The sequence below is a fragment of the Diabrotica virgifera genome, chromosome 6, assembly GCF_917563875.1.
Source record: "Diabrotica virgifera virgifera chromosome 6, PGI_DIABVI_V3a".
Classification (NCBI taxonomy): domain Eukaryota; kingdom Metazoa; phylum Arthropoda; class Insecta; order Coleoptera; family Chrysomelidae; genus Diabrotica; species Diabrotica virgifera.
Genome location: NC_065448.1, coordinates 244,423,126 through 244,438,389, shown reverse-complemented (window position 1 = coordinate 244,438,389; position 15,264 = coordinate 244,423,126). Strand labels below are relative to the sequence as shown.

Below are 15,264 nucleotides of genomic sequence, written 5' to 3'. Positions count from 1 at the left end.
AGTTGAATCCAAATTTCTACAGCGACAGCAATTGTCGTTGGTTTTAACCTTCTTTACAGTTTACAGTAGAGCGCCGATAATCCGAACTAATTGGTACAGGGGTAGTTCGGATTATCAAATTATCCGGATTATCGAACATATGTTCAAAATACATACAAAGTTCATAAACCTAGTACATATGTACATACGTTTTAGTTACAAGGAATAAAACACCTGCATAATAAACAAATATATTGTATGTATATGTGCATAAACAAAACAAAAATCAGCAGTCATATTTTGCCCATATTGTCATATTAAATCCAAAAATTCGGTCCGCGATCATATTTTTTAATTTTATAATTTTTTTTTGCGTTCGGATTAGCGATCGTTCGGATTACCAGGGTTCGGATTATCGACGCTCTACTGTAGTACGAAATAAAGTAGTGATATATATCACGATATACAGGGTGAGGCAAATAAAGGGTCTATTAGAAATATCTCGAGAACTAAATGCAACAGAATCATGAAAATTGGAATAAAGGGGTTTTGAAGGATGATCTATTAAATGAAAATATTTTCATCTCTTTGCAACTTCCGGTTATACCGGAAGTTGCTTATAACTTCGTTTTTTAAAATGGGACACCCTGTATATTTTTACATTTTTGGATTCTCTTCGACGTCTTCTTTCTTAAAATATGAAGCTTTGTAATATTATACAGGGTATTTTGAAAGATAATTACCTTTTTTTATTAATTTCGTAGCAAAATTAACACCCTGTAGAATTGTAGTAGTTTGACATCTAAAACTCTACTTACGTTCAAATGATTTTTAATATACTCTACTATTGTTAAGAGTCATTAGTATAGCTAAATTTTTAATTTTAGTATACAGGGTTGGTCGAAACTCGGAATGATTATTTTCTGAGTTTTCTTAAATGGAACACCCTGTTTTTTAGTATTGTAATGAAATGCTATTTTATGGTACTTTTTTATTTCTTAAGCATTCCCTATACTAACTGCTTTAATTTGTGCTTAATTGTTAATCGCACCAACAATCTTAACTACGTAGGTATTTTGATAGCTAAACCATTATTGGTAATTTTAAGGACCAGTCTGGATTAATATGTAATTATTTCTGAAAAATTATTTGGGATTGAGTATTTTCACGGCCAACCTAATAAAATTTGCCGTATTTTTTGGTGCAATTAATGTTTAGCTTGAATCACCAATACCCCACAAATTAAAGCAGTTAGGTATAGGGAATGCTTAAGACATAAAAAAGTACTATAAAATATCATTTCACTACAATACAAAAATACAGGGTGTTCCATTTAAGAAAACTCAGAAAATACTCATTCCGAGTTTCGACCAACCCTGTATACTAAAATTAAAAATTTAGCTATACTAATGATTCTTAATAATAGTAGAGTATATTAAAAATCATTTGAACGTAAGTAGAGTTTTAGATGTCAAACTACTACAATTCTACAGAGTGTGAATGTTGCAACGAAATTAATAAAAAAACGTAATTATCTTTTAAAATACCCTGTATATTATTACAAAACCTTATATTTTAAGAAAGAAGACATCGAAGAGAATGCAAAAATGTAAAAATATACAGGGTGTCCCATTTAAAAAAACGAAGTTATAAGCAACTTCCGGTATAACCGGAAGTTGCAAAGAGATGAAAATATTTTCATTTAATAGATCATCCTTCAAAACTCCTTTATTCCAATTTTCATGATTCTGTTGCCTTTAGTTCTCGAGATATTTCTAATAGGCCAGTTATCTGCCTCACCCTATATATAATATAAATATCACTATATATCGTGATATATATCAGTGGATATATGTATATCCTCGCGCCCTGCCTAAAATCGACCATTTCTCTGTCATTTTAAGTTGAATACATCGATTTGAGCATGCACAAAAAAATCTCTTTTGGACGCGATTGACTGATTGCTGATGATGAACTAATGAAACAAAATTTGGCCAATTGCCATTACAACAAATCCATACCAGAGGACATAATAATAATATCTAATAAACTTACCTTTTTCTTTATACTGTCAAATAACGATGGCTTTTCCTTCTTCACGTAGTTGCTCGGTACATAGCCTGCTTGCCCCCTCGAATTTTGTACTTTCCACCAATGCTTAGAATCGTCCAAGAGAACGTAACGTTCGTTCTTTTTGAGATCTAATTCTTGAGGTCCTTGGTGTTCGTAGTCATATTTCGCCACCACGTAACAAATGTCGTCTTGGCTACTTTTGCCTACATCAAAGAAAACAGATCTTAAAATTTGTCTCAGTCTACTAAAGTCAAATATATTTATAAGTCCAAAATGTAAGGTTATGTTTTTTTTAATAGAAAACAGAAATAAAAATAAAATAAACTGGTCTAATTAGTAATTAGGCCAGGTATTTAGTATATAATAATAAAATCTTTTCTAATTATAAATAAAAAAAGTCTGTTTTTAAACCAAGAGGAGTAATTCAAATTTCCCGCGTCGTAAAGCTTGTTTGTAATTGGTCCAACCTCAGACAATTTTACTCCACTGTTATCAAATTTTGACACTAATGACATTTATAAAATTTTGACACTATTGGGATTTCATAGGTTAATTAAGTTATATGTATCAGAGATTTTTGTATTTCTGCGTTATTCCTTTAATTTTTAGATTTTTAGTCTGTTGTTATATAAAAACAGTTGTTTTTAGAACTCTTTAGCGACGTATTAGTATGCTTTTTCTCATGAGGATCTTTCAGTGCGTCACAGTTTTTCGATTTCTTTTTAACTCATTAAATTGTATGTGACAGAAAAAAACGCACGTCGGTGATTACATTTCGTCGGTGACATTTATAACATTTATTCTAGTTGTCAATAGATGGCGCTATAATCGAAAAAAAAAAATTATTTACTAATTATATAATATATCTACGAATATAATCTGTACAATTTATAAGACTATACAAATCAAAGAAAATACCTTCACCATAAATGCAATAAACACAATTGATGTGTTTTTATGACAAATTGCAAATACAATGTGACAACTGTCAGATTTAACTAAAATGTCATGTTAGAATAAATGTCATAAATGTATATTATCACGGACTTACCTTTTTTCCTATCATTTGTGACGCACTGAAACATGCTCATGAAAAGAAGCATATAATATAATATTTATGGATTACCGTAAAAGGCTGATATGATCAACCAGAAAAGAAGATGTATTTGGTGATATTTCTGCTGACTTTCTTGGGTGTGGATTTGTCTATTTCATTTACTCCTCTTGGTTTAAAAACAAAGCTTAGACAAATGAATAGGTACCTACATCCTACATAAAACATGGCTATGGTTCTTTTCATGAGGATTTTTCAGTGCGTCACAAATGATAGAAAAAAAAGGTAGGTCCGTTTAATACTCCATTTATAACATTTATTCTAACATGACATTTTAGTTCAATCTGACAGTTGCCAAATTTTATTTGCAATTGGGCATAAAACCAAATCAATTGTCTTTATTGCATTTATAAAATGGTATTTTCTTTGATTTGTATAGTCTTATAAATTGTACAGATTATATTCGTAGATATATTATATAATTAGTAAATAAATTTTTTTCTATTATACCGCCATCTATCAACATCTAGAATAATCACCGACCTAGAATAATTACCAAAGTAATCACCGACGTGCCTTTTTTCTGTCATATACAATTTAATGCGTTCGAAAGAAATCGAAAAACTGTGACGCACTGAAAAATGCTCATGAGAAAAAGCATATAGTGGATTCGCCAATCTGAGACGCAACTATCTAGTGATGTTAGTAATAATTTATTTATTGGAAAGTTAGGTTGCTAGAACGGAAATTACTACACAACCAAACATACCTGCTCAGTGCTCATTGCCAATATAGTAAACAGACATAAATATCATAAACCTTACGCCAATTAATAATTATTTATTTACACCATTATAATGTATTGATAACTAAAATGAGAAAATGATTTGTTGTACAAAATAAAAATATTTTGAAGAAAAACTCCACAAAATTTTATGAGTTTAGTATACACTTCCACTATTTCCAATAATTCTTCTTTTTTTAATGAAAGATTAAGTTGATTTGAGCAGTTAATAGTGTGAGGTAGGAATTTTTGTTTCAGCGAATTTTAAGCCAATTCAGTTTATCTAATCTTTAATCTTTGGTACGGCAAAAGACTTCTTCTTAAAATAGGAGTAAGTCCTGTTTATTCTTACAACAAGACTTGGAACTCCCATGTTCAGCTCCCTTACCATCGTTTTGGAGGCATCCACGTGGTCTCGATGTATTGGATTTTTCAGACTTTGCAATTTTTTGCAAGCCTCTTAGCGTCCATTCTACAGATGTGGTCTGTCCACTCCCTGCGTCTCTGTCTATCCCATCTTATGATATTCAGGACGCCGCATTGTTCTCTTATAAATCATTTATTTTTCGGTCCCTAAAAGTGTAACCAGCAATGGATCTCAGTGTTCTCATTACAACTGATTCCTCTCTGGTCTCGGTCACATAGGTCATTATTGGTCTAAGGGTGCATTCACTACGGAGACCAAAGGATGGTATCCTAGCCTAATGCATGGTATCGTACTCTTCATATTCGTGAATTCTCGCATTTAAAATAATGTATTTATTTTACCTGGCGATCGAAACTATATTATCGATCGCTTTGGAAAATAAATGCATTATTTTAAATGCGAGAATTCACGAATATGAAGAGTACGATACCATTAGTTCAGAGAAATAAGGAAAAAAATATCCTGTTGGTGACACAACCCCCTCCAGGCCGAAACCAAATTTTTTGAGTAGTATGGACATCTATAATAGTAACCTATATAATATGTTTGCTGCAGCCGATTTTGATGATATACATAGTTATAAACAAGTAAAGATCAAAAAACGTTTAATTTTCGCTTTTTTCGTCTATTACCAAAAAGTTAAGCATTTTAAACAAATTTGAGAGTAAGAAACTCATAAATCGTATAAAAAACTTCAATATGGCATTCGCTGAATATGTCTATCCTTATTGGTTGCTTAGAAAATTGCAAAATAAATCATAAATTTTGAGTTTTTATAAATATTCATAACTTATATAAAAATTAACTTAGAACCTTCTTATTACATGGAATGCTGAGACTTCTGATGCTTAAATTATACCCTAAAGTTCAAAGCAATTGATAAAATAGTTTAAAAGTTATTTAATTTGTTTATCCCAAATAAATTTTTTGCAACACTATAAGTCAGAAAATGATGAAGTTACAGTAATACTTTGTACAGTTTATGAAAGAAAAAGATTTACACTATTAATTTGATTAAAAAAATGACAAAAAATAATTCTAAATATTGCAAAATTATTTTACAAGAACATGTGAATTAAAAAGGGGGGCTAACTTTGTCCCTAATTGTCCTAGGACAATTGTTTTTCTTTCTAAATCTGTATAAAAATTAAGTCTTTCTAAATATGAAAAAATAATTTTTCTACGGGTAACGGTTAAAAAGTTATTCTAATTGTTTATAAGTAAGCAAAAAATCGACATGTTTTGCAAAATAATTTTACACTGTTTAAAATTACTTTTTGTCATTTTATTTTAATTAAGTTAACAGTATAAATGTTCTTCTTTCATAAACTGTCCGAAGTATTACTGTAACCTCATAATTTTCTGACTTACAATGTTGCAAAAAAAGTGAATTTGGGATAAACAAATTAAATAACTTTTAAACTATTTTACCAATTGCTTTGGAATTTAAAATATAATTTAAGCACAAGAAGTCTCAGCCTTCCGTGTGATAAGAAGGATCTAACTTAATTTTTACATAAGTTTTGAATATTTATAAAATTTCAAAATTTATGACTTATTTTGCAATTTTCTAAGCAACCAATAAGGATAGACATATTCAGCGAACGCCATATTGAAGTTTTTTTTATACGATTTATGAGTTTCTTACTCTCAAATTTGTTTAAAATGCCTAACTTTTTGGTAATATACGAAAAAAGCGAAAATTTACCGTTTTTTGATCTTCATTTGTTTATAACTATGTATATCATCAAAATCGACTGCAGGAAACATATAGTATAGGTTATTATTACTATGTCCATACTACTCAAAAAAATTGGTTTCGGCCTGGAGGGGGATGTGTCACGAGAAAAATCATATTTCTCTGGACTACATGCTCTAGGCTAGGATACCATCGTTTGGTCTCCGTAGTGAACGCACCCTTACGCAGGTATCCAGATATCCCTGACTGATCAGAATCACCTGAAGCGGTGAAGGGTCTTGAACGGGCGGAGCTGAAAGCACAGACCTTTCCTGAAGCTCGGCGGAGATAGAGATTATCCTCCGGGGAGAAGTTATGCAAAAAGCTTGGGAAAAGTATAGGCTCATTTACCTCCTCCTGTGCATCGGTAAGCTGTATGAAAGGATGTTGCGAGGACGCACCGATGGCATGAGAGGTCGGGAGGCTTATCCCCGAGGCAATTTGGTGTTTGAAAAGGGAAAAGCATGATTGATGCAATCGTGAGTGTATTCAACGCAGTGGCAACAGAGGAGATGAACACCGTTAGGGTATGAACAGAACAAGTGGGTCGTGGTGGAGGTGGAGGTCGTGGTCGATATTCATGTAAAACAAACACATTGTAGTGAATTGAAGAGAACAGAGCAGGTAAGTCGCGGTGGAGGTTTAGCGCGATGCCATCAAGGAGGTTTACATCGATGCTTTTGAAACTAAAATGAGTTTGTTTTAGGGTGTCTACTGCGCGGCCTACTAGGATGCTTCCCTGTGATTGGTCCATTCGAAGCCAAGTTGTCATTACCTGCATTTAGTTTATACTTTTTATATAATCCCTTTTTTGTATTCAGTTTATTTTTGAATTTCTAAAGTAATTAAATTCAGTAATTTTTTGAAATATGAAGGAAGATCTAATTATTTACAGCTGACATTTCATCACTATCATCATTTGACTGACACAACATCGCAACAGCACAGTCTTTTTGTCATTCAAATTTCATTAAACTACTTCACTTGATAGTGGTTTTAGCTCGACTGACAGCGCAAGTGACCTCCTTGCTATGTGCTGTTGACATCGACCGCGACTTAACTAGTAGCATCCACCGTGACCTACACCTCCACCTCGACCTACTTGTTCTGTTCTTACCCTTAAGCAGCCCTGATGTTGTTCGATGTTAAGAATGCATTCAATATGCTGCAGTGGAACGATGTAATGAAGGCAATGGAGGAAAGATAATGTCCTGGTTACCTGATGAATGTGGTGGCGGAGTATCTGTCCAAGAGAAAGGTTATGGTGGAGAAGGATACGATCGTCGACGTGACGGCAGAGGTTCCCCAGGGATCTGTCTTGGACCCAATGCTAGGAAACCTGACTCTTGACGGGGTTGTGAACTATGAATACGGAGCGGGTACAACTCCCTGCGTATTCGCGGATGACCTCGCTGTGCTGGTAGTGGCGCAGGATGAGCCTTATCTCAAATATCATGTACGAAAGGCAGACGACGCCGTGAAGAAGTGGATGACACAGCACCGACTGAAACTCGCAGCAGAGAAAACCGAAGCTACCATTCTGAAGGGGAAAGGAACGCTACTCTGTTTGATTCTTCGATATTTGAAGTGCATAACTTGCTCAATAGCAGAAGTTGATATGTACTAATATTTTTTTTGGTAGGTTTCTCAGTCAGTAACATTATTTCATATCAGTTAGTAAATTGAAAAGGTTGGTAATTAACATTAAAATAATGTAATGCATTGTAAGTAATGCATTGATTGAAGCAGCCACCTTCATCTCCCAAGCAATCAACGAGCGTCAAAGACACGCAATAGACATATTCCTAGATGTCCAAAAGGCCTTCGATCAAGTCTGGCATGCCGGGCTGATTAAAAAATTACGCCGTTTTGGACTGCCAATAACTTTTATCAAAATCATACACTCCTATCTCTCAGATCGAACAGTTCGCGTCAAAGTCGCAGAAATATTATCCACCTCCTTCACTCCACAAGCGGGAGTGCCACAAGGCTCAGTACTAGCCCCAATATTATACACAGTTTACAACAGTGACGTTCCCAAACCAGCTAGACAATCCGAGTCAGTCCTACTATTTGCAGATGATACTGCCCTTCTCACCGCAGGCTCTTCAAGGGGCACTCGTGTAGAGCCCTCTGTATTCGAAAAAGCTCAAACATTGCTGGACAAAATGGTCAGATGGTGTAACAGGTGGAGAGTTACGCTCAACGCAACGAAAACCCAGATGATCGCCTTCAGACATCCTAGTAGCCGATCCTCCTTCGAGGAGGCTAGGATCGTTCTCCAGGGAGAGAGGCTCGAATATCGTCCTTCGGTGGTCTATTTGGGAGTTCACTTCGACTGGACTCTCAACTGGAACACTGACGTTACAAACACCTTAAACAAGGTAAGGAAGAGAGCTGGTCTCCTGGGAGCACTTTCTGGAAGGTTTGGAGGTACGTCCAGCAAAACACTTGTACACACGTACAAAACCTTTATAAGACCGATAATCGATTACAGATCGTGCCTCTATACTCTGCTAAAACCACGAGCCAACAACAGAATTGCTGCCACAGAACGCAGGGTTCTGAGGAAGTGCCTGAGGAAGGGAAGGTTGTATCCGTCTGTACTAGTACATCCACTCGCTAAAGTCCCCAAAATAGTCGACAGAATTCGTTCTCTCGGCAGCAAGTATACAATGCGCGTCATCAACGGCTCTAACATTAGAGCCAAAAACATCCTAAAAACACCTTGCAATAGGCGCGGTTTTAGACTCACCGGGATTCCCAAAAATAAAGTTCCGTTCCCTCCGGCTAAACTTCTTCAATTAGCTAGAAACGAACTTCCCGATGAGTTCCACGAAATTTTAGAAAACACTCCCCTACTATATCGCAGATAACCAAACTGCATCCCAAAAGCTGAATCCAAGAGCCGTTCCACTAGTGACAGCTACCTTCGCTGTTTGGCGGGTATCTAACGCAGAGATTAGCAAAATACAGAACATATCATTTCTTCTCGCTCGCTCCAGCTAGCCCAGCAAAAATCACCGTCTAAACCCACACTTCTCAACAACACTTCCCTTGGAAACAACCATGTTCCACACACTCCCGCAAAAAAAAGGGAGTTCCAGTACCCTGAAGAGGCTTAAGCCTAAACGGGGATTAAAATAAATGTCTAACTTATTTTGAGATTTCACTGACCTCCTGTACCATGTGAACTAATAATAAAATTGTTCTGAAACGAGATGGATATACAAAAATTTTCTAATACAAAAATTTTAAATGTAGCCGATTAAAACATTAATATCATAATTTTTTATACTTAATAATCATAACGAACGGCAGCTAGAGAAATGTGCAGAATATTTAAACCTGAAAATGGATTACACTAATTCTAAATATAGAAACGGATGACACTAAACGAAGAAAGTAAGTTGAAGTCATTATATAATAAGAACTTTCCTACTTATCTTGAATATTATAAATGCAAGTGCATAAACACACTCAGATAAGAAGTACAGGAAATTACAATACCGAATGTTATCAAATGATGATAACTTTCTATATTTTAGGTGTCACTTGTAAGAACACAGAAAATTGAGAAGAACTATGAAAAGAACATGCAAAACACAAAAAAGAAAATATAACGAAAACAAACTCAAAGAAACCCAAGAAAAATGGTTATAAAAAACATTTTGACAATTAACTAAATTAAATCATTCAACTAACGTCATAAATAGTTTTTTCAAAGCAGACTTGATAATATAATTTCCAGAAAAAATTATACAAGATATTTTATTAGATAAATAAATGTTTATCACTGGTTGGGTATATCCAACTAATCCATACCATTGTTTATTTTTAATCATTGTAGTTGATAAAAAGCCTAAGATATTATTGAGTAATTGGCAAAACCACACAGTATTGAATAAGCTTAATCATATCTATTTAATTACTTAATTATAGTTAAAATTAAATCAATAGTTAAATTCTAATTCAGAAAGATAGAATTGTGTTGCATCTATTCTCTGTTTCAAACATTAGAATCAGTACAGTTGTATATTGCAAGCGGGTTTGCCATTCTATGGATTATCATAAAGAAATCCTCCTTCAGTATTCCACAGCAGTTAACAGTGATAATTCTCTACAAGTACCTGCCTAATACTACCTTTCACGGCCGATAGCATGAAAAGCGGCAACGTTCTCAAGAAGATTCTCATTTAGTTTGTATTGGGGATATCCTTTGTACACTGAATCTCATGTCTGAAATACGCTATAGTAGTAGCTAAATCCTGCAATATGTTAGCTCATTTTGTAGCATTTCAATATGCTTCTGGACTTTTAAAAATACTTAAAAAAGTTTTCAAATACTTTAACTTTGAATGACCTTGTTTATGAGTTTTATTACATTATTGACAACTACATTCATAGCTTACAATAGTACCCCAAAGAGTCTCTAGCTTACAAAAGTAACCCATAGAGCTTAATAGGTTTGAGATTACTTTATTTTCATAAATTTTTGTTTTAAAGCAAAAAGTTGTAAACATGTTAGATTATGTAATATGTTTGTTTGGGGGTGAGTAACCTACCAACTGATGAATGTTTCACTTCTCAGCCAACCCTAAATACAATTGAGACGTTGCCGAAAGTAAGGGCGAACTCAACATTGGGTTAAATTTTTTTTTGATGATACCATTTTAAATTAAATTTCCTACCTCATAGAACTGTCGAATTGTTGAGTTCGACCGTGTTTCGCCTTCAAAATAAACCCACTATCAAATAAAGGAATTTCACTCGAGTGATAGCCGAGCAGGTAGTAAGGGCGAACTCAACAATTCGCGAGAAACAAGCAATCCTCGCCAGCAGGGTAGTGTCAGTACCAAGAGAAATAATTACAAATAGAAAAGTGGCAGAGTACACTATCATACGTAAGTAAATACATAATAAATAAGTACAAAATCATAATGTGGTCTTACTTTTGTTGAATTCGCCTTTTGTAATTTTTTAATCTCAAAACAAGGGCTAAAATAATAGGTGGTTGAAACATAGCACTAGCCCTGTTAGTACACCATAGACCTGAGACAAAGCAGACTACCCTGCTTTAACACATTCAACTCTGGGCCTCATTAGAGACAAAGCTCAAGTGACCACACAAATTAATATACCATTGTATGAGGTACATACACAAAAACCTCTTGGGCGGTCGTGGTGTTTTTACGGAAATCAGGTCAATGCCTTAGAGGTGGTAGCGGACTTGAAGGTGTTAATCTCAAAGTAGTGTTAGAGATATAAAAGGGATAATATTATTATCATCAGAGAATACTGCATGATATACAATACTAAAACTTCAGAGATAAGGAAAACACAAAAAGAGAATTATACAATAATGATATCAAGAAGATATTTTGGAGTGGTGGTTGATAAGATAGGAACATCTATGATGTATAACCTTCTAATACCATCTATTCATATTTTATAATTATACAAGATTAGATGATAAAGTGATAGGTCACTGACCTGGAACTCTGAAGTGATTCAGATGTACTCAAACAGCAAGTCAAAATAATGTGAGTTTGACAGCAATATAATCTAGAATTCTTATTATTCAATATTTAGTTTGTGAGCTGTCTGGATTATTTCAATATGGGTTTTGGATATATTGGGTCTCTTAAGTACATACAGTAGACTCGCGATTATCCGAGGTAACTGGGACCGTGACTACCTCGGATACGGAAAAACTCGGTTAACACTGAGATTGATTTTATTGATAGAAAAACACGTAAATAATGATAACTGTGGATATTTTAATGACAAAACTAATACAGTACTGTCTATAAAAGATAAAGACATTTACCTTATCAATATTACTGTTTAAAAAAGTCTTTGATTGATTATTGCGTAAGTTTAATTCCTCTTTTTGAGGCGTCGATGTTGCGCCAAGGTTGAAAGTTGTAACTCACCAGTTGTGACTTTTGCTCGGTTAACCGAGGGGCTCGGATAATCGCGAGTCTACTGTACTTAGAGCATACATAATACTTCAACAGGGACAGAACTCTACTTTTGAGAAATATTTTACTAGCTTACATTAAACAATAAATAGTAAAGAATAGGATACACAAAGCTAAATACAAGCAACAAGTTAAAGCATAAGTGTAAAATTACACAAAAAAAAAACTGAAATTAAACTGTTCTTAAACAAAAGTAATTTTTTTGCAGTAGAAAGTATTTTCATAGTCTTTATTGGAACTTTAAGAGACTCATTACATTCATTTGAAAAGTATTTAATAGTATTGTTCTGCAAAGCTGTATCTCCTCTACATTATATCTTACGTCAGATATAAGAAATCAAATTAAAACCTTCGCTGCATTTAGAGATATTTATAAACTTATTTTGACTGTGTTAATAAAAGTAAAATGGTTCGTTTCAACATTTACTATTTAACAACTGCACAAATGTTTACAGCAAACTGAAAATATCTTTTAAAAGTAACACAAAAATAGTTCTTCTATGAGTAAAAATTATTTTTTAATGTGCTTGATTGAAGCAGGCTATACCCTGTTTTAAACTAGGAGTAAACTCAAAAGACAAATTCACACCTAATAATGTCACTAGAAAAATCACCATAACCCTTTCGTGACCGGCTGAAGCTCATGTTTATGTGGGTATCAATATCAAAATAAACATATTTTTACTAGGAAAGATGATATCAATATGTTGTGTCTATCCTGTATTATCAGAGTAACTGAAATTATTTAACGAATTCACGCTTAGTTTGCAATAGAATACCCTATAAAGAAGGCTGTGTATTTTGACAAAACCGATAAAGGTAAGTAAAAGATATCTTGTTTTTTATAAGTGTTTATGTTATTGTAACGGGGTTGTGGTATAGATAAAGTTTCAACTTCAAGATAATAAACAAGTTAAGAAATTATTGGTTTGTTTGTAGAGATCTTGTCCCCTAAAAATTTGAATATCACGATTCACACATTCAATTTTCAATAGCAGGAAATTAAAATACTAAATATTTATTGGTTTGACTTTTTATTAATTTTTCTATATTTTAATGATAAAAGTAGTTTTTTAATTATTACAGGTGTGCCTCTCACCCACGATTTGGCTCTAGAGGTGTTAAATGATGGTAACTAGTACGAAATAGAAGATTTATATGGCGAAAATAATGTTGCTTTTGACGTTCAGATGTTTAAAAATAACACCGATGACAAGGATATTGAAGAAACTGTATTAGATGAAGAACCTGTATTGGATGAAGAACCTGTTCCTTCAACGAGCTCTTCTTCAGCAAAGAGGCAATGGAAAGACATGACATTTCGATAATCCGGATAATTTGATAATCTGGATGGGGTCCGGTCCCAATTAATCCGGATTATTGACGTTCTACTGTATTTGGAAAAAATATTGGGAGAATACCAGGCAGGTTTTAGAAACAACAGATCAATGACCAACCAAATATTTGCCTTAAAAGAAATACAGACTACCTGTTATGACTACAAACATAAAACAGTACTATATGTTTTGTTCATTGACTTTAAGTAGGCCTACGACACAGTAAACAGACAGCAGATGTACTAACTGATGAAAAAATTGGGGATACTAAGTAAACCTGTCAGGATGGTAAAGATGACAATGGAAAACACAACGAAAGAGCATGGAAAGGGTATAGTATACATCAAACCACAGAGAATACAATATTTGGAGCACATCGAGAGAATGGGAAGTAAAAGAATGTCAAAAATGGTACTCTCACGAAGATCAATACAAAAGAGAAGGAAAGGCAGGCCAAGAAAAAGAAGGAAGGACAGTGTGTACGAAGACCTGAAGAAAAGTAACATTGAGAGATGGAAAAAACTAGCATTGGACAGAAGGAGATGGAGGGAGGTGGTGAAGGAGTGTATAAAAAGACTAATGTGTAAAAGTGTAATTAAATTTATAAGACTAAAATAAAATATAATCAGAAATGTAAACATTTTAGCCCTAGACCTACAAGGCCTGTTGAGCTTAATAAGTAAATAAATTTGCCTGCGCTTTTGTTTTGAATTAGGTTCTCCTAGTTTAAAAATGAGGTATAGCCTGATGCAGTCAGTTAGCAGTGCCCAGTGCCGTATGAGGTCTACTTGGGTCATATGATTTTAAAGCCCCAATAAGGCAATACGTTATAATAACTGAACAATATATCACTATAGGAAATTAATAAATTATCTCCAAAAATGAGAAAAATACACCTAATCTTCAACATATTATCGATGCAGCCAACCGTTAGTGTTATATAGTGTTATAGTGGTATATTTGTCTCGTAAGGCAGCGAAGGTATTGTAAAGGACTTAAAGAGTAACACTAAAGCGAACTGAATGTGCATTGCATATTTACCATGTCTAACTGGTGTAGCCATTTGGTGAGGAGATATTCTTGCTCCGTAGTTATTCCAAGAGTGTTCAGGCATTCCCCTTATAGATCTGGTCTCCAACATGACAACAAGCACAACTAACTAGTGCTAGCTGACATACATGCTTCTATGCTACAACAATTTGCTCAGCTCCAATGCTTAAAACAAAAAGAAAACGGTGTGTTATCATGCTTCTTATTCAATGGAAAAACAAAAAAAAATCAACTTCATAATACAAAAGCAAGGTGTTGTAAATGTTGTCATTTTTAAGGTTTGTTTATAATACATGACTCACAGGATATTTATGATAAAGGTAATCTCGAAATAATTTTCGATAATCTCTGCAAGGGGGAGCATTTGAGGATTACCCACGGGCAGTAATATAATGGGGGTGGGACCAAAACAGAACAATATCGAGCGATCTTTTGGCGTCCACTTACCAATTTTCAAACTTGACATATTCTTCTGCCACTCATATGTGTTTTGCACGATGTACCATTTAACACAAACAAATATTTATCACAACAGGAATTAATTTTCGACATAACAATCAGAGTGAACAGCGATCAGAAATATCTACAAAAAAGTTTGATAAATTGAAGAGATGTCGCTTTGTCTGCAAGGCCATTAAAATGCGACACAGCGGGAGATTTAAATGAAATTTTTATTATTCTTTAAATACAGTGTGTTTTATTTCATTATATATAATAATACATATACTTATATATTTAAATTAAATTAAACTTGAACTTTATAAATTATGTGTCATTAATTTTAAGAAAATGACAAGAATTAGAAAAAAATGACTTCAAAACACTTGCCAATTTGCAA

The 15,264-nt window shown here is 33.8% G+C and overlaps 1 protein-coding gene across 1 annotated transcript in view; it reads right to left on the bottom strand.

Annotated features, from left to right (window-relative positions):
- LOC126887475 (cytoplasmic protein NCK1) overlaps positions 1–15,061 on the bottom strand; it is a 31,493-nt gene extending 16,432 nt beyond the window's left edge. The window contains exons 1-3 of the mRNA XM_050655027.1: positions 14,874–15,061; positions 14,418–14,591; positions 2,035–2,255 (exon numbers count right to left, since the gene is read on the bottom strand). Coding sequence (XP_050510984.1) covers positions 2,035–2,255; positions 14,418–14,517 — 321 coding nt within the window. The 5' untranslated portion in view covers positions 14,518–14,591; positions 14,874–15,061. The remainder of the gene's footprint in view (positions 1–2,034; positions 2,256–14,417; positions 14,592–14,873) is intronic.
- Positions 15,062–15,264: the final 203 nt, after the last annotated feature.